The sequence below is a fragment of the Lutjanus erythropterus genome, chromosome 16 (assembly GCF_056507025.1).
Source record: "Lutjanus erythropterus isolate fLutEry1 chromosome 16, fLutEry1.hap2, whole genome shotgun sequence".
Lineage (NCBI taxonomy): Eukaryota > Metazoa > Chordata > Actinopteri > Lutjaniformes > Lutjanidae > Lutjanus > Lutjanus erythropterus.
This window is the reverse complement of record NC_139332.1, coordinates 20,475,122-20,493,839: the sequence shown is the minus strand read 5'-3', so window position 1 is coordinate 20,493,839 and position 18,718 is coordinate 20,475,122. Positions and strand designations below refer to the sequence as shown.

At 39.4% G+C, this 18,718-nt stretch overlaps 4 protein-coding genes across 4 annotated transcripts; 2 read left to right on the top strand and 2 right to left on the bottom strand.

The window, feature by feature from the left end:
• Positions 1-939: 939 nt before the first annotated feature.
• On the bottom strand, positions 940-5,447 carry gmnn (geminin DNA replication inhibitor). Its single transcript, XM_084738442.1, has 7 exons — positions 5,272-5,447; positions 4,802-4,875; positions 2,934-3,035; positions 2,631-2,784; positions 2,457-2,539; positions 1,952-2,062; positions 940-1,393 (listed from the first exon to the last, which is right to left on the bottom strand). Exons 2-7 carry the CDS (start codon positions 4,856-4,858, stop codon positions 1,193-1,195), a joined length of 708 nt encoding a protein of 235 aa, XP_084594568.1. The 5' UTR covers positions 4,859-4,875; positions 5,272-5,447; the 3' UTR covers positions 940-1,192.
• Positions 5,448-6,881: 1,434 nt separating this feature from the next.
• c16h6orf62 (chromosome 16 C6orf62 homolog) lies at positions 6,882-12,915 on the top strand. Its single transcript, XM_084738809.1, has 5 exons — positions 6,882-8,504; positions 9,059-9,235; positions 9,340-9,465; positions 11,330-11,464; positions 11,558-12,915. The coding sequence occupies exons 1-5, from the start codon at positions 8,376-8,378 to the stop codon at positions 11,681-11,683; spliced, it is 693 nt and encodes a 230-aa protein (XP_084594935.1). The 5' UTR covers positions 6,882-8,375; the 3' UTR covers positions 11,684-12,915.
• A 1-nt stretch (position 12,916) lies between these two features.
• Positions 12,917-14,886, bottom strand: acot13 (acyl-CoA thioesterase 13). Its single transcript, XM_084738810.1, has 3 exons — positions 14,727-14,886; positions 14,405-14,589; positions 12,917-13,350 (listed from the first exon to the last, which is right to left on the bottom strand). The coding sequence occupies exons 1-3, from the start codon at positions 14,808-14,810 to the stop codon at positions 13,191-13,193; spliced, it is 429 nt and encodes a 142-aa protein (XP_084594936.1). The 5' UTR covers positions 14,811-14,886; the 3' UTR covers positions 12,917-13,190.
• A 397-nt stretch (positions 14,887-15,283) lies between these two features.
• tdp2b (tyrosyl-DNA phosphodiesterase 2b) lies at positions 15,284-18,384 on the top strand. The gene is made up of 7 exons (XM_084738753.1): positions 15,284-15,636; positions 15,943-16,067; positions 16,177-16,326; positions 16,435-16,526; positions 17,148-17,266; positions 17,379-17,549; positions 17,868-18,384. Exons 1-7 carry the CDS (start codon positions 15,484-15,486, stop codon positions 18,147-18,149), a joined length of 1,092 nt encoding a protein of 363 aa, XP_084594879.1. The 5' UTR covers positions 15,284-15,483; the 3' UTR covers positions 18,150-18,384.
• Positions 18,385-18,718: the final 334 nt, after the last annotated feature.

Sequence of the window (18,718 nt, the reverse complement as noted above, 5' to 3'; positions counted from 1 at the left end):
TGTGATGTTACTGTAAGATTGGTATTTTATTATAATATAACACACTTCAACTTCTTTAATCTTGCTTTTGGTCAAATGTGCAATTTGACAACTTTGAACAATTTGAAGAAGTTTAAGGTGCCAACTGATAACATTCAGCCACTAGAAGTCACTCTCTTGCCCACTTCCATTCCAGTGGTTGCCAGGTGGCTGAAGTGGTTGCCCATTAACCAAACGTCACATGAAAATGACTGAGCCGTCTTTTAACCTTTAAATGAAATCAACAGCAGTGCATAGCAAGTCAACATTTCACTGGGTGACAAATCAGATGTAAAAACTTTACATCAGAACACCAGAAGACTTTTTTTTTTTTTAAAAAAAGGTGTTTATTTTACAATATGCTATATGTACACAACTGCTGTAACATGCACAATTTACAGTGTAAACAAACACTTGAGGGCCATGTTCTAGGACACATCTGGTCTCAATGGGCTTTTCCACAGCACTCATTTTGGACTTATCATGGTAGGAAAAGCACTGGTGTTACATTTCTCATTTTCTTGTTAATTGTTTCTGACCATCAAGGCCAAATAGGATAACAAGCCAATTTGGCCTTTTCAAAGATTCGGATTTAAATATAAAAACAAGCTGTGAGACAGGTGCACACTGGTGACCTGCAAGAGGACACTAGGCCCTGCTCCCACCACCTCTTGAGTGAAACACCAGTGGGAGAGGTGGTCAACCTCACAAGGATTCAGGTCAGACAACCTTTGAGCAACTGATGGAACTCTACATTACAGCCTGTAAGAAGCTGGAATAGCTGCAGCAAATTGACCATATACTCATTATAGTGACATTACTGTGGCCTAGTCAAATGATCTCAAGCAACTGACTGGAATTTACCAGTGCTTTTCCTACCGAGACATGTCAACATGTGTGCTATGAAAAAATATCTTACACTTAGTTTTGAAGGCCTCTTTACTTGAAGAACTGACAAGTATAGCAAAAGCTACAATAACTTTAAAGAATAAAATTAGCCCCTGTCTGTTCAAGGCTTAAAAATCTAAAATTACAGGCATTTGACACCGTTTCATGTACATGACTTCCTTTGAAAAGCCAGTTTAGTTAAATGGCCACTTGCTGCCAAAGCACATTGCAGCTAATATCTGCTGACCTGTAGCAGGTCAAAGTCCCATGACATACACAAGCTGTGTCAGTCATCTTGCTCTCCTGAGGGTCCAGCTTCTTCATGGTCTGAAGTCTCTTCTTCCTCTTCTGCATCACTCTGGTTGTAATCTGAGTCCTCTTCCTCACACTGATCTGCTACTTCACCATCGTCACATTCACCCTCGTCCACATCAAGAGCCATGTCCCTCAGTTGCTCCAGATTGTCTGGGCTCTTCCCAGTCAGTCTCTAAAACACACAATACAGCACATCAGGTTTACACAAAAGTACCAGGAGACAGCTATGTTTCCATTTCAAGTTTAATTACATTAGTCCTCGTGATGGTGCTCACCTAACTGAACATTTATGCACTCTAGTGAGAGAATTAAGCTCAAGAAAACATGCATGGAAATTAATACAGCACGCCTTGAATTCAAACCAGGTCATCTACTAGTGAAATTTTTAACAATGTCATAAATGCATAGATGAACTGTTTTAAACCATGTTTCTAGATTCCTTCATAAAAGTTGCAGTTAACATAGTTGGAGCAGAGTGCCTCCATGTTTTGTTTACACTCCCCCCCCCCCCCTCCCAAAAAAAAAAAAAAAAACACTTAAAAAGCAAGTTAATGCAACTTTTTAAAAATGGTAACCATTCTTCCAAACTTCTCAAACATTTAGCCTAAAACTCAGATGATTTGATTTTAGCCTTAAGGGTCTGTAGAAACCCCTTCATAGGGCCAGCTTTTAACTAAAATTAAGTTACTGCATGCACAAAATATCAGACTCATTACATCAGTGTGCCTACCTCAATCATATCAGCCATGTACTGTACGTGTTGTGCCAGTTCCTGGAGCTCTTCATTTTCACACTTCAGCTTAGATATCCGTTCATCTTTGGCCTCAATGTCTTTGTGCAACTGTTTAAAAAAACATTTCATTAAGCATGATGGACACCAAGCTTGAAAAGGGAAACTCAACAGCAGAACCATTGCACAATGAGCAAACAGGACCACGCTTCAATAAATCCCTGACTAAATCACACACCAAAAAAAACCTCGCTGGAAACTGGATATCAGGCTGAACTTTCCGAGCTCACAATAATCCATTCCAAATGAGTGTACAGGTTTCATTATTAGAATCGCTTTCAAAAAGGCAAATAAACTTATTCAATGAGTGTATTTAGGTGCAGAGTTACATCAAAATCCAGTGCCAGCTGGATCAGCGCCAACAAAGGTCAACTTAAGTCAGTGGGAGCGTGGGAACAGCCCAATTGACGGCTAAACATTAGCCATCTCTTAGCGATTAACTCACCTTCTCGTTCTCCTGTAGAACATTGTACAAGGCCTTCCGACGCTCCTCGGCCACCTCTTTCCAGTAAGCAGAAGGAGGCGTTTCTAAAACAGCAATATTCATTTAAGGTCAAGATAAAATTTATTTGTGGGATTCTACAGTTCTTAAGTGCATTGAGCAGGAATCGCTACATACCTTTCACCATAAGTTCATAGGCTTCAGTGGACACGCCATCCGTTAAAACCTCAGTTTCTTCTGTTTGTGTGGATTTCACTTCTACCTTCACCCTCTTTGGACCTCTAGTCTGTTCTGCGCCCCACTGTTTCCGTTTGGGAATGACTTTACTTGTCTAAAGAGAGAAAATTTATTTAGAGGCAGTTTTCTTTCAAAATATGAAAGAAAGCTAGAGGTTGCTTGTTCTGTTGAGGGAAAAAAAAAATTACAAAGTTTTGATCTAATGTTTGAAAATGAATAGACCAAGAGCAAGCCACTGCATACCTGAGCTGACCGCCCCAAATCTTTGTTGACTGCTGAGAGTTGGAGGACTTGCAGGGTTTGCCTGGGAGTTCCCATTGTCTTTTGAGATGGTGTGAAAAAACTCTGGATGACAAAAACCAGAGCATTAACTTATAGTAGAGTAGATCACAAATCACAGACTAGTAAACAAAGGCTATATCCCAACCCCTTCCCAGGTGGGATCTTGAGAAGCTCAAGATCGAGTCACATGGGAAACCAACATGACCTGTGTTCTCAGTTTCAAAGCCTCTATTCATTGGGGCTTAGCATCACTTTGCACGCTTTACTTTAGTTACACTGTCACCATGGGAGAAGGCATAAGTGAAGCAGTTCAACAACACTGCTGCCATGTGCAACAGGCCTACAGGTGTGGGAACAGGCCGTGGGAAAGTTTCTCCTCAGGGCTCATTACAGAGCAGCCAACAAGCTCAGCTTGTTAATGTTTGGCCACAGCTTCACAATGCCGTTTTATGCCTATAAAAACTGATGTTTGTGATTTTGAGCTGTAGGGCCACAGTGAAACTACCTAGTAGTTTCAATCAAAACACTTAAATCCTGCAATCTAAACAAAGTGAGCTCTCTAATGCTTACTGTGCAGTGTAACATTAATACACCTCAAAAGACATCACATTGATCTAGGGCTGCACCAAATTATTTTCATTGGATTAATCTGCCAATTAATTTTTTTCCACAATTGGTTGCTTAAGATAAAATGTTTTTAAAAAACACTTGTCACAATTTCCAAGCATACAGTGACATCTTCAAATAGCTTCTTTTGTCCAGCCAGCAATCCAAAACCCAAAGACTCTTCATTTACCATCATATCAGAGAAAGAAGACTAGCAGATCCTTTCATTTAAGATACTGGAACCAGCAAATGTTTGATTTTTTTTTTTTTTTTAAATAAATGAAAAAATAAAAAAAAATCAATAAAATAACTGCAACCAATTTTTCTTAAGATTGACTACTTGATGAATCGACTCTGGTTCAGCTCTAATTGGTATGATGTCATAGCAGGTTCATTTATGTAAGGAACAGTCAAAAATAATGATTAAACTGTTTCTCAGGCAATACAACCGACAGATTGGTCTCGCATTGCTGAAGTCATTTAAGAGATCTGCTCAGATAGGTTTTCCCCAGAGCTGAGATTTTGGCCTGGAGATTTGACCTATTCTACTCCAGCAAAATTTAATTCTGTCACCATTTAGCCCTTTTTATACCTGTGCTTAAACTAACAGGTCAAAAGGCTACCATTTTAGAGTTTGATATTCAAATGATGGCACTTTGCTGTGCCTGCATTTAAAACCTTCAGGATGAAACTTTACGCTCTCATTTCTGACATCAGTAGAAATTGGTTTTGAAGTCTTAAGAGCAAGTTAGGGTCACCATTTACTGAGTAATGCTGCACAATCAAATGATATTTAATAATATGCCCAAGTGTAAGATCCCAACAGCAGAAGCCACATTTTTGATGAGTTGATTGATTAGTTTTAGGTGTAAATGAAAACTGATGCAAAAATAATGCCCACTTATCACCAATCAATATTGCGACACGTAAAAATAATTAAAAATTTTCAACCATAACGTGCATCCCAATACTGAGTCAGAAAAAAAAATCCCCCTCAGACATTTCCTCTGTCCTTCTCATGTCACCTTCAAATAATAAGATCTAATCAACTTTGATTAAGTAGCACGTGTGACATATTGTCCTCAACAATGGCAAGATATCGTGATAATATCTTATTTGTACATTATCCGTTGAACCTGAGCCCTAAACTTGAACATTAGTTAACTGTTGAGCTACAAAAATATTGGACGACACTAATCCGATGGAATAAACAAATTACTCACCTTAATATTCTCATTAGACATTTGGCGGCTGTGTTTTAACTTTCCACCGAAACTCATTTTCTTTCAAGACCGACCTGATGGGAAAATAATTAACATAACGTCAGTACATATTAAAGTGAACAGCTAGTGACATACACTTGCGATAAACTGTAAATGTAAGCTAGTTTATCAGACAGAATTTTGATAATGATCGATTTTACACGCGACAACATTAACCAACAGGAACAACACGTCTTACTTAGCTTGTTAAAAAAACAAGAAAACAAGCTTAACGTTAACTAGATGTGTCGTCACCTGTGTAGGAAACGTTGCGGTACAAAAGGCGACCTGAGTCGGCTAACGTCAACAAAATAAACCATTATAAGCGCTCACGGACAACGCTCACTGCCGTCAGCAATACTAAATGAGCAGCAGATGTGGAAAATCAATTAAAACACACATTTAATCGGAGAAACATTAAACAGACTTACTGTTGATGAGCCACACCACGCTGTAAAGACTGCCCTTTCTCTTTTCCGAGGATCTCGCGCCAGGAGCTTAAATACGCCCACCGAGTCACGTGGTAAAGGCGCCACTCACGGCTCATGCCTAGATGGGAACCCCAGACCCGCAGAAGATCTCGCGAAAGTGACCATTTAAACCCAGACCCTGCTTTTACCCTAACCAGACGCAAAACAGAACCAGATCTTAACCAAAGTATTGTCACATAATGAAGATACATTACATTCAAATGTGGCATGGAACCGTGTGAAACACTTATAACACACATATAAAATAGAAGAGGGATAATAAGAGGAAATACTATAAATTAACAACAAATACAGGCAAAGAGCAGGGTCACAGATACAGCAGATAAAGCCACAACCACACACTTCTACTGTCATAAGTGACAACTGAAAGGGATTTTTGCAATATGAGTCTATACATTGTTCATTTTTAGGAAAATGCTGCAGATTATACTTAGAAGTTTGTCTTTTCAGTCACAGAGTTTCAAAACATTCTTCTTCTCCATTAATTTCAGCGACGAGAAGTAATGGCACAGTTCCTTTTAAATTGGAATGAAATTCAGTTATGTTTTCAGGGATCTCATTGCTACAAACTTTTGAAACATTATTAAGTATACAACACGTGTCTAATTCCATACAGAGTCCCACCTACAAAACTTCACCTTCATCCTTTTATAGGGCCTGAACCTCAACAGACACACACATTAAATAAATGTGTATGTATGCCTATTATATGTATATACCGGATTATGTTTGCATATGGGCACGTATATGCATGTATACATATGTTGGTTATGAGTATCCATGATATGGTGTGTACGTTTAACCATGAGCCAATATGAATACTATGTGGTGTTTCATTACAGAACAAGAAGAATACATGCATCTTATCATTTTTGTTCATTTTACAAAGGTAAATGTTCTGTTGTTTCAATATACAGTTTGTGCAACATCACAATAGACCCTTTTCACAGCAGCCATTTTCACATACAATTTTAGGGTGAATACAGGTGTTACTGATTATACTAATTCAGGTTGTGTTCCATTCAGGTCAAGGTCAGGATGCTGCTATTGTTTAAATTCGCTCATTGGAAAGGCTTTAGTTTTGTTATTGCAGAAAAATATTCATGTACATTTACGGCATGTATCATTATTCCAGAATACATATTTGAGTTGGCAGCTTGACTCTTAAATATTTACATCTGTGAATAAAGTACTTACCTAACACAATCAAATTATTTATCAGAAAATCCTACTTTTCTTCCTCCACAAGTAAGCCAGTTTTTATCAACATCACATTTATTTGGTGCAACACTATTTCTTTAGATTGTGGCCAGCTCTGAAATGAAAATTCATAAAAAAATTCTTGTGGGACTTTAGTTACAATTAGTACTGTTTTATATCAGTATGGCGGCAGTGAAAAAGGTTTATGAATAAACAACGCGTAAAAATCTCGCGAGTGTTTCGCAAATCAAGGGTTCCTTTCTAAACGCAACACGCTCGCTCACGAGATTTTTTTTTTTTTCGTCCTGTTGTTTTTTTTCCTCGTGCGGTCACATGTCAACACACGTCACATCTTTGTAGTTGACGGTGCAGCCATTTTGGGGAGGCTGTGGTTCGACGAGCAGGTCTGTGCCATTATTAGCTGCCCAAAAAAAACACACAAAGAAAGCGAACGGAAAAACGTTGGACGACACACCGTTAACGATGGGCCCGCCGGGAGACAGAACACGCCACATGTCGACTGAAAGAACGGAGGACTTCAGCTGGATTGTCGATTTATCTTGACATGGCATGCAGCAGGGCGAGTCGGAGGTTGTGACGACTGAAGAAAAGAAGAGAAAGAAAACAGCAGCAGCAAACACCTCGAAACTTCAGACGCGTGAAGGGGAAGATTTTGTTTAGCTAACGTTTACTCCGCCATTCAGCGTGTCTGTCGTCGGTTGGCTCTTGATTCCCTGGCTGATTTTTTGTCGATGTAGCCGTTGATAAGGCACGACTGAAGCGAATTACACCGAGCTAAAAAATGCTGAGCACAAGCAAAACCAGCTAGTCAGTCAACCCTGCAGGTCTTTTGACTCTCACAGCACTGGCAGCCACATTGAACCAGACGAGAAAATGTAAACGCGTGGAAAGATGACTGTACGCTAGCTAGCCAGCCACACATAGGCCTCAATCAAGCCAATCAGTCAGAAGATAAGATGTAGCTTTATCGTTGGTTCACTACTAGTTAGTGTTGGAAGTGAAAGCCTAGATTAGCTTGCTAGCTCACCTTAGCTAGTGTGCTAAAAATACGCCCACATCATGACTATCAGCAGTGGCAGCAGCGCAGGCCGTGGGCCAAATGAGAGGCAGTAATAGTCAAGGAAATGTCAAGGTACTTTCGCAGTGGTGCCAATATCTCCTGGCATCTGTATTTACCTGCCATGTTCGTCTGTATCCCCAATCCGTCTGTAACACACACATAACGCAGTCTCTGCAGAGAAACACACTCAAAACGACAGCCATGGATGAGGGACTTTGAAATGACCCAAACAATAGAATATGTGTCTGCTTGCTAGTCTCTGTACTCCTCAATTTCACTAGCAAAAATTATATTGCCGGGATGGGTTTTTACAGTAGCAGCCGTTTCTGTTGATTTCAGTAACACACAGAAGAAAAGTTAGTCAAATTTGAGTTGCTCTTTTAATTTAAATCTCTGTTGTAAATCGATGGCAGGTTGAAAAAAAAAAAAGAAAATTTGGCTTAAAAGTCTTAAAACATGGATTTCTGAACAAGCACCAAGGAGATGTAGTCTTAGCTTGTGGATCATTCCCCTCGTCAACACTGCCCGTCTACAAAAAATAAATAAAAATGACTTAGTTTTGTTTCTGATTTGTTGACCTTTTTCAGTTGGTAGATAGTGGGTAATTCACAGATCTAGCCTAGAGTTGTTGTTTGATGCGTTGTTTCTGCAAAGGGTAGCTAGCTCCATCCTTTATCCGACGTATAATAAATACAAAAAGTAGAGAGTGTAAGCCAAAAGTATTCTGCACAAGAGAGGAAGACACTACCATCAAAATCTAACCATGGGGGACCCAACTTCGCGAAGAAATCAGACAAGAAATCGACTTCGAGCTCAACTTCGGAAGAAAAGGGAATCTTTGGCTGATCAGTTTGACTTCAAGATTTATATAGCCTTCGTTTTCAAAGAAAAGGTTTGTCAGTGAAATGGAAGAATACAGTTATTCTTGACACAATCTGAAAACATATCTGTAATATTTGCTTGTTACACATTTAAAAGGACATTTCACCCCAAAATCAAAACTAGAAATTATGACCCAGTTATTCAAGATAATCCACAGACATTGTTGGTAGCAGTGTCGTGTAGGAGCTGCTTTCTTTCTGCTGTAGAATCTAGAAATAAAGTAGTTCCTACATGAAACTGCTCACAACAAGCTATGTGGATTATATTGAGTAACAGGGTCATGATATCTGGAAAGGGACATTGCTGTTGAATTTCTAATATGTATTTTTATTTATTTATTTATTTTTTGGTGCTTTGAGCAGCTGATATATTCAGAATTTGTCTACTTGCATCAAACCATCTAGGTGGTTACATAGCACTACAGGCCAGGCAAAAAAAATGTGTATTTTTGATCTTGGGGTGAGCTGTCCCTTAAATGTTCAGTTCAGACTTGTTTCTTACAAGATAACCAAGGCAGATGGATGACTGAAATATATGTTTGTATCTGTTTTTATGTTATTACAGAAGAAGAAGTCTGCACTTTTTGAGGTAGCTGAAGTGGTGCCAGTGATGACCAACAATTACGAAGAAAACATCCTAAGAGGTGTGCGGGATTCCAGCTACTCTCTCGAGAGTTCGATAGAACTCCTGCAAAAAGATGTGGTGCAACTACACGCCCCCCGATACCAGTCAATGCGAAGGGTAAGTCAGTGCACCATTTCAGGAGGGGGTAGCTTGAAGAACACAGTGCATTTACTATTGTGTTTCTTATTACTGCATTTTTCTTCCTTCTCGTGTTGCCATAGGATGTGATAGGCTGCACACAAGAGATGGACTTCATCCTTTGGCCACGAAATGATATTGAGAAGATTGTCTGTCTGTTGTTCTCCAGATGGAAGGGGGCCGATGATGAACCCTTTAGGCCTGTTCAGGTCAGAAACGTAGCATCTTGTCAGATTGCTTGACCTATAATTGTTTGACGCCTGTTGTTAGTTTGATTCTAATTGGGGCTGGAAATATCAATTATTTTCCTTAATGATTAAGGTGCCAATTAGTGTCTAGATTAATTTTGTTAAGTTAATAAAAAAATGTCAGAAAATAGTCTTAACTATACTACTATAACAATTAATTAGTTAGCTGTTTGAAAGAAAATTAGTCTCCAACTATGTTGATAATTAGTTGTTTCAGTAATTTTTCGAGCACAAATATCAAACATTTGCTTGTTTAGCTCCTTAATTGTAAGGATTTTCTGATTTGCTTTGTAATTTGTCAGTGTCTTTCCTATAATTGTGCAGACCAATGGGAACTATTACCAGGCCAAAGAAAAGTGTTTGTTTGTTTTTTTCAATGACAAAAACATCAAATAGCTGTTCATTCAGAAATCCTCTGTGCAGCAATGTTCCAAAAAGTATGTCAGCCTTTCTGTCATTGTTTGGGAACATGCTGGATGCAAGTGCTACTGCTGTCAGGGTTCCTTTAAATTACTGAGGAGCCAAGCGTATGAGATACAGGTTGCCTAAAAAGAGTGAAAGCTCTGACGAAGAGGAGGGATACCCAAATATATTAAAGGAGCAATATGTAGTGATTGTGCATGCAAAAATGGGTACAGTAGTCCGAATAGCAAATTGGAGCTACAGATGGTAGGAGCACTGTGGATGTGCAGCACACACGCAACATCTGAAGTTGACAGTAAAAAGCAAATACAAGTCCTTGGCTGTAATTTATACAGCTGTTTATAACTGTCCATTGTCTGTCAATGTAAAGCTAAGTCTGTTATCCTGAAACCAGCAGCTCTGAAAATTCACAGTCTGGACCTTGTGTGCAGTGATTGCCTGTCTCACTGCCCGCCAGACTCTATTAACATAAAACTCAATTTAACTGTTATTAACATCTGCTCCTTCTGCAAGATTATTATATTTTCTTGTGACTCAAACAAGCACTCATTCAACGGCCACTCAGCTTTAATTTGAACTCTAATTAAGTTGAAACAGGCAAACAAACAGTCATTCCAGTCTGGAATATAAATTTCAAAGGAGAATGCCATGGCTGCAGCATTGATGTCAGAGAAGCGAGTATTTCAGCTTAGCATGTTTCCTTCATCTCTGATTGTGCCTCAATGAAATTCTTCTCCAAGCCAAGGAAGTGCAGCAATGAATCATACACCCTGTATTCATGATGTGCTAATGTTTTGCAAAGGTCACAGATGACACAGCTTGCTTTTAATGCAATAAATGCCGCTTATATAGTCATCCTGTCCTTGTGATGACTTTGAAATCTTGAATATGTAAAGCAAACAAAAATTTGAATACAAATATAAATGGTAGACCGTGTCAATATGCCATTGCACGTGCCTCGTCTGTTTAGGGATTTTTTTTTTTTTTACTGTGAACCACTGGCCTGAAAAAAATTTCTAGGGGAAACACTGCTTATGATAACAAGTGAAGAGTCTTTGGATTTTGGACTGTCAGTTGGGAAAAGTCACTTTGGGGTCAGGGAAATTGTGAGATGAGCATTTTTCACATTTTTCACATTTTATAATAGAAACAAATAATTGTGAAAATAATAGGTAGATTAATTGACATTGAAAATAATCATAAGTTGCAGCCCCACTTAGAGTCCAAAGTAATATCTTCAAATGTCATGTTTGACCAATAAAACTCAAAAAGGCTAAAAACTTCTTTATTTTAAACTGGAAATAACCTTTGGTGCACATTTTTGAGTAATGAATTTAATTTGATACATCTGGGTGTAACAAAATGTACTTCTTAGCTCAAAAGTCAATCCTTTGATTTCCAGGCCAAGTTTGAATTTCATCATGGAGACTACGAGAAGCAGTGCTTGCATGCTTTGGGTCGTAAAGACAAGGCTGGAATGGTGATGAACAACCCAAGTCAGTCTGTATTTCTCTTCATGGATAGACACCACTTACAGGTGAGTCAGTAATCCTGAAATCATGTCACCGAAACCTCAGACAGCCTCTTGAAACACCTCACTACAAACGCTCTGTGTCCGTCTTTCCTGCAGACTCCTAAAACCAAGGCCACAGTTTTCAAGTTGTGCAGCCTCTGCCTTTACTTGCCCCAGGACCAGCTGACCTGCTGGGGTGTGGGAGACATCGAGGATCACCTCCGCCCATACATGCCTGATTGAGGCTTCCTGCTCCACTCAGCCACATAGGGAAAGCCCTTCCCCTCCCTCCTGCCTAAGCCTTCAGAAGCAAATTGATGTACTCATCTCCACCCATTTCCTTTTAAAAGATTTGAACTTGTGCTTGGATCTCTCCCTTTTTTTGTTACCTACTCGTTTTCCCCTCCCTGACCTGAAGTTGATTCAGTTCCCATCCTTGTTTTTCCCCCCCTCACGCTCCCAATGTTCCTCCTCTTCTCTCTGCCATTTTTGGATTGGTTCCCCCCGTTTTTTTATTTCACTCCCTCTTCATTCCCTTCTTACTCACTCATCCAGTTTTGTTTATTTGAACCTGCACGAACATTGATTTTGAGTGGTTGGTTGTTCTCTTGGAGCCGCACTGTCAGCAGCACCGGTCATTGAAGGAACTCTTTATGTTGCATCAAAAACAGGAACAAACAGTACACAGGTCTTCACGGTGGTTCTCAGATGGACGTGTTTTTATATCCTTGTTGTCATAAGAAAGGATTGTTAAAGCTTGTTTGTAATGTCAAAGGGGTTTCTAGAACAACTTTACACAATCTTTTGACCAAGGGACAGGTGTGAATAGGCGTTAAAACACCTGTATAAGCAAAGAAAACAAGATGAACAATATTTGTCAAATCATATGGTGTAGGTATTGCTTCTTATAAACCGCCTTAGTTTTTTTGCTGGACTTTTTAAAAAATGTTTTGGTGTCATTTGCTTTCCTCTGAAACATGCTAGGCAGGCCTTTGCTAAAATCGCGAGTGACTTGAAAGGCATTGTACACAAAGTTGAGACATGTTGGTTAGATGTTGAAGGTCATGGTCACCGTTCAAGCCGTTCATGCACCGTTCATTTAAGCTACTGAAATCTGATGTTTTATGTTTTGTTTTATTTGGGATGTGGGTTGGTGAGAAACTGAAAATGGTGACATACTTAAATGTTTAACACACCTAACAAACGTTGCTGAAAGCTAACTGATTTTTTTTTTTTTGTTAAATTTGACCTACTAAAATTAAGATAATTTGCTGCCATGCTCATCAAATTAAAATTGGGTTTTGCAGGCTTTTTTTGTCAAAGAATAATATGAAGTACATATAATTTTACTCCTTGTTGATTCAGTGTGTTCAGTTGAAAGGGTGTAAGGCGTGTAACTTCTGGGTTTTTTCTGTTGATTCTCAAATCAATACTGCTGAGCATATCCCAATACAGTGCAAATTCTGAAAGCATAACTCTTGTCCATTTGTTTTATTGCATGTGCATGAAATAATACAGCTGATACAGGAGTGTTGATGACAAATATGCAACAGTGGCAACAACATCACTCAAAGTAACCAGCTGTAGGAACGATTTGTACCACTGTTAACTACATGTTTTGTTCATAGTCACTGGTTTTACAAACTATTTACAGGCAGAGGTTAGTTTACATCTTAATTTGTCAGTTGCTTTAACAGACAGTATAGTTACATGATATGTCATTTACAGACAGGCACAGAATGGTGACAGTCTAGCTGCTGCCGAGGTGTTTGGTGTGTCTTCCTTGTGCTATGAGCTTCCCTGTGACCTTGCTGGTGAGGTCTACGGTGGCAAACGCCAGCGTCCGTCCTTGCTTCAGGACCTGGGCAGTAATGAGGACGTCCTCTCCCAACTTCGCAGCGTTCATGTACCTGTAAGACATTGATGTTTGTTTCCAGACATTTGAAGTTAAACTTTAATCTGACCTGGTTAACACACTGAAGGTCAAGGTCATTCTCAGTGGGAATAAATGGGGATACAGTAGTGTGACTTTAATTTTATTTTAAGACAAGCCAATTCCCACATATTTTCATGGGTCCTATGGTGATGAAACTTTATATATTTCCAGACCTAAAATCAGAGCTGCATGTAACAGCTGAGGATAGAGAGGATCATATTTCCTCTGTATTTATATCTTGGACATTAAGAGGATTAAGTCATTGGGTGAGTTTACATTTGACAACTAAAACCGTACATGTTACAGTATTTTATATTGTTTTTAAGTAAGTTTAGACTCAGTATGATCACATTTGACCTGGGCATAAAATCAGCACCAGTCCCCAACCAAGTGCTGGTATTTACTTCACTTACCAGCCCAAGAAACAATGATCTTTCAGTTGGTAAAATCTGAATGTTTGCTTGCCATTTGACTGATGGACAAAAAAAGTAAGTTTTGCACCCTGCATTTGATTACACCTAAGTCAACAAAAACAGTTTAATCGAATTTACAGAAAACATGACAGCAAAAACTGACTGAAAAATTCAAAATCTACAAATATTTTAGAGATTGTTTTATTGGTGACATCAGTATTTCAAAAAGCCTAGCTACAACCATGGCTTAATGTATTAGAAAGCTGTAAAATATTAACCCTTCATGAACCTTAATTATACTGATTTATGCCTTTTAAAAACTTAAATTCATATTATACGAGTAATTTTGAGGAAAGAAATTAAAGGATGAGGGAAATTTATCTTCAAAGTGGTTGCTGTAAGTCTCATGTCCATGTTTTAGCAATATATGAAGGTTCAACCTACACATTTCACAAAACAGGGCATTATTTATTAAGTTATGAGCCCTACAACCACTGCAGTCTGTCCATTTTAGAGCTCAGATGTCCATTGAAATTTCACATGTTAGACTACAGGTGATGACAGGGTTTTTAGGGATCAGTGGTGAATACAGCTGAGGTTTTTGAATGGACTCACGTGATGTTCATATCCACACTGACACCCGGCGCTCCTCTCTCTGAGTACATGATAGCCATGGTGGAGATGACATCGACCAGGGTGGCTGTGAGGCCGCCGTGCAGCGTCCCTCCGCGGTTGGTGTGCTCTTCTTCTACCCGCATCTCACACACCACCTTACCTGGGCTGGCAGACAACACGTCCACCTGAGGAAAACACATAATGTCTGTGACAGTGCATTGAGTGCCATAATGCAGTCGGCGCAAGCTGAGCTGCGGTGTTCTCATTCACGCATATATCTTATATAAGCGGTTAAGAAATGTCGCCGTTTGTGTATGTTTACCTTGCTCAGGACTCTGTCGAAACCTGGATTGTCTACCATTGCTCTCATTATTTGTTTTATGGAATTTAAAGAGAGCGAAACCATATTTAACGCTTACGAATGTGGCCAAAGTCAAACTTCTGTTTACTTCGTACCGGAAACGTTTGCGCACGATAAATCATCCGTGCTGCATACGTTGCTAGCTAACTTAGATTGCTAGCGTGTCTGCTAGATTTGTTGTCAAAAATAAATAAATAAATAAACAAACCGCATCATAATAATAACAGTCTGTGGTGATATTCAATAGTAACTGTAAGTGTAATTCAGAGTTGTTCATTTTGACCATTTAAAATGTATTATTATTATTATTTTTATTAGAGCGTGCCTCGAAGGGAACCGTAGACCCGCGAAAGATCTCGCGAGAGTGGTCATTTTAATCCAAGCCCTTCCTAAACCTAACCAAATGTTTTCCGTACCTAAACATATCCAGATATTATTGTTATTATTGGCATTTCACACCGTAAAACAATTAATTTATTCAATGTGCAGAATGAAGAAACAGAGCGTACAGATCTCGCGAGAGATTCGCAAACTAAGGGTTCCCTTCTAGATTTCCATCACACAACCAGTTAACTGCGTTGCCTGGGATTTGTCGGAAGACTTTCATTGGTACACCTGAGTTAACTTGCAGAGAAAAGGGATCATGGAATAATATTTGTATTCAGCACAACTTTTCCTGTGTATCTAGCTAGTTGAGAAGAACGAGTGCCAAAAAAAGATGGCTTCTGCGTCTAACTCTGACTCGGACAAACCGTCAGTTTCTAATGTGGAAGAAACCAGAACTCGTCTATGCGATGAATTTGCTGCGATAGCGGGAACTGACAGTGCTGTGGCTCAGTGCTACCTAGCTGAAAATGAGTGGCAGATGGAGGTACAGTAGCTCCACCAACTGAGGCCTCTCTCAGCTGTGCAACAGTAAGTTAGCTAATGAGCTAACTTGCTGTTGCAGCTGGATACAAATGCTACAGCTGATGGACAATAGTGAATTTCTGTTTTCTTAAATTCTACACTGCTGCAGCTTATTGATTAGGTCAGCCTTCAGTGCTAAAAAGTGCTAATCAGTTAGTGTGATTACTATGCTAACAGCAATCATACCAACACACAAATCTGTTATGGATTTCATAAACATCCGCAGGCAATTAGCTCTGATTTACCTCACCCATCACTTGTCTTTCAGAGAGCTTTGAACTCATTCTTTGAGGCTGACATGGAAAGAGTATTTGAAGTTGACTTTCTAGAGGAAGAGACCGCTGCCCCCAAAACAAAGAAGCAGAAGGTTGAGGAAAAGCCTCCAGCAGAATGGTAAGTCAACATTAACATTAGTATTTGATGAGATTCACCCATGACTATTCCTGTTATAGACTACTTTTAACAACTCTAAATTAATTAACAGTCTCTGAAAATTTTCCAGTATAGATCTGACTGAAGGCAGTCCAGCATCAGCACACAAACCCTCAGAAGAAGATGACGATAAACTGTCACTGATCTCCTGGAATGTGGATGGACTTGATACAGACAACCTTGCAGAACGTGCCAGAGGCCTGTGCTCCTTCGTGGTCTTGTAAGCCTGTGTTTGTACACTGTCACTCTGCGTGTTGGCATCACTTGATATTTTATCTTCAGATGGGAGGCACATGATATTTAAAAAATGAATCCTCTCCTCGTGTAGATACACTCCGGACGTGGTGTTCCTACAGGAGCTCATTCCATCTTACATCCAGTACTTGAAGAAACGGGCTGCCAGCTACCTAATCATTGAAGGTACAGTGTGTTCAGTAGGTATTTTTCTCACAATACTTTCTGACATGTCACAGTAGGAGAAGCACAGGTGTAAATAATAACATGAATGGATGAATTCCATTTAGCTGCTTCAGTTTAACGGTCCTGGTTTTGTGCATGTTGGCTCACTGTCACATTGTCATGGCTCGCAGTTGAACACAACAGAGCCAGAATCAGAATGCCTGCTGTGTAAAAGATCTATGATGTAGGTGCTTTTGTCTTTGATGGTGCACAGTATGTTGTGCTAAATACAATATAACTTAATAACTTTCCATAACTATAACTATTATATGGGATGAACTGTGCCAGAGTTTCCCAAACTCAGGTTTGCAACCTAAAATAGGTTATTACACATTACATTACACTCAGCAAATTTGATTATTGCTGTGATGTACTTTTTTAATTAAATACTTTTCATATACATTTAAAATTCATTAATTATTGCGTTCTTTATCAGTAGTTTATAAATGTTATGGTATGTCATGATGTATTTTTGTAAGTTTGGGTCCTGGAGAGACACCAAATTTCTCTTTTGATGTCAAGCTGAAAAAATTTGGGAGCCCCTGTTTTATTCTGTCCCTCTTCTTAACGTGTGCTGAGCAGGTGGTGAAGAGGGTTACTTCACTGGAATGATGCTGAAGAAGTCACGAGTCAAATTCCTGGAGAGCGAGATAGTAACTTTCCCCACCACTCAAATGATGAGGAATCTGCTTGTAACTCAGGTTCATGCACACACAAATACTTGATGTCATGTGCTTAAAATCTTTTCATCTTAGATGATACAAAATTTGTCATTGTTTTTTTTGTTGTTTTTTTTTTTTATTTTGAAATCAGGTGGATTTCAAAGGCCAGAGATTGTGTCTGATGACGTCCCACTTGGAGAGCTGTAAAGGCCACGCAGAGGAGCGGATGAAACAGCTGCGAGTGGTGATGCAGAGGATGAGAGAGGCACCGGACGATGTCACCGTCCTGTTTGGAGGGGACACGAACCTGAGAGACCCTGAGGCGAGTCATTTGTATCACGTGCGACTTGAAAAATATATGACTCAAATTTCCGTCAGTGTGAAGGTTAAAAGATGCTGTAAGACATTAAAATGAGAAACTTTCTCAGTATAATGAATTTTGCTCATTATTTTAAGATATTACGTCATTACTTTGAGAAAGTTTCTCCTTATAATGACTTTTAGGATCTTGTTTTTCATCGTATTGGCAGAAATGAGCTTCCATAGGTAATAACATGTTTATTCTTCTTTGTTTCTCCCCCCACACATGTAATCACACATTGTTCCTCTTTATTAATTTTTGCTCCGGGATCCACCTCAGGTGGCCAAAGTGGGTCTGCCCCCCAGTGTCTGTGACGTGTGGGAGAGACTGGGAAAGCAGGAGCACTGTCGCTACACATGGGACACCAGAGCCAACACCAACAAGACTGTTCCTTATGTCAGCCGCTGCCGCTTCGACCGGGTATACTTCCGCCCGGCTAGCAAGGACGGCGTCCCCCGCCTGGCTCCTGACCACATGGCCCTGGTGGGACTGGAAAAGCTGGACTGTGGACGCTACACTAGTGATCACTGGGGAATCTACTGTAGCTTCTCTGCTGGGTAAAAATGCCTGAAAACGCACCAGATAAATCTTTTGGTGGTCTAGTTTGTTTTGTGTGTTTTACAGCCGCAGCGCAGACTTCGTCAGGACTGGATTAACACCAGTAACACTTTCTCTATGAAGAGAAGATGTTCTGACCTCATCAGAGGTTGGTTACCTGTAAATCTCAATGTGATCATTTTTATCTTCTGATGTGCCTCTGTTGGAGTCTCTGCTCAAGCTTTCCCCCCCTTTTTAAAATGGCTAAATATTGTAGTAAGCACCAATAAATGTTAAAATATCTACATTTGCTGTGTTTTGAAACTCACTTTACACTTCTTCACTTCACTTACTTGATCATATCATATGATTGTCTTCAGCATATGAAGGACATAGAATTGTAAATCTTCAATTTTTTTCTGAGACCGTTTAAAGGTACACTTCACCCCAATATTAAAATACATTTTCCCCTGGCCTGTAGTGCTATATATCCATCTAGATTTCTTTTTGGTGTGAGTTGAAGAGTTTCAGATATCAGCCACTGAGATGTCTATATTCTCTTGAGTATATTGGGACTAAAGACATTCAGCTTG

Coding starts and splice junctions, on each gene's coding strand:
- gmnn (XM_084738442.1), bottom strand. CDS start 4,858: ATGAGTTTCGGTGGAAAGTTAAAACACAGCCGCCAAATGTCTAATGAG. Junction 3,036..4,801: donor TGTCTAATGAGAATATTAAG/GTGAGTAATTTG, acceptor TTTGTCATCCAG/AGTTTTTTCACACCATCTCA. Junction 2,063..2,456: donor TTCTACAGGAGAACGAGAAG/GTGAGTTAATCG, acceptor TTTTTTAAACAG/TTGCACAAAGACATTGAGGC.
- c16h6orf62 (XM_084738809.1), top strand. CDS start 8,376: ATGGGGGACCCAACTTCGCGAAGAAATCAGACAAGAAATCGACTTCGA. Junction 8,505..9,058: donor CCTTCGTTTTCAAAGAAAAG/GTTTGTCAGTGA, acceptor ATGTTATTACAG/AAGAAGAAGTCTGCACTTTT. Junction 11,465..11,557: donor TGGATAGACACCACTTACAG/GTGAGTCAGTAA, acceptor TCTTTCCTGCAG/ACTCCTAAAACCAAGGCCAC.
- acot13 (XM_084738810.1), bottom strand. CDS start 14,810: ATGGTTTCGCTCTCTTTAAATTCCATAAAACAAATAATGAGAGCAATG. Junction 14,590..14,726: donor TCGACAGAGTCCTGAGCAAG/GTAAACATACAC, acceptor TGTTTTCCTCAG/GTGGACGTGTTGTCTGCCAG. Junction 13,351..14,404: donor AGTGTGGATATGAACATCAC/GTGAGTCCATTC, acceptor AATGTCTTACAG/GTACATGAACGCTGCGAAGT.
- tdp2b (XM_084738753.1), top strand. CDS start 15,484: ATGGCTTCTGCGTCTAACTCTGACTCGGACAAACCGTCAGTTTCTAAT. Junction 17,267..17,378: donor GGAATCTGCTTGTAACTCAG/GTTCATGCACAC, acceptor TTTTGAAATCAG/GTGGATTTCAAAGGCCAGAG. Junction 17,550..17,867: donor CGAACCTGAGAGACCCTGAG/GCGAGTCATTTG, acceptor GATCCACCTCAG/GTGGCCAAAGTGGGTCTGCC.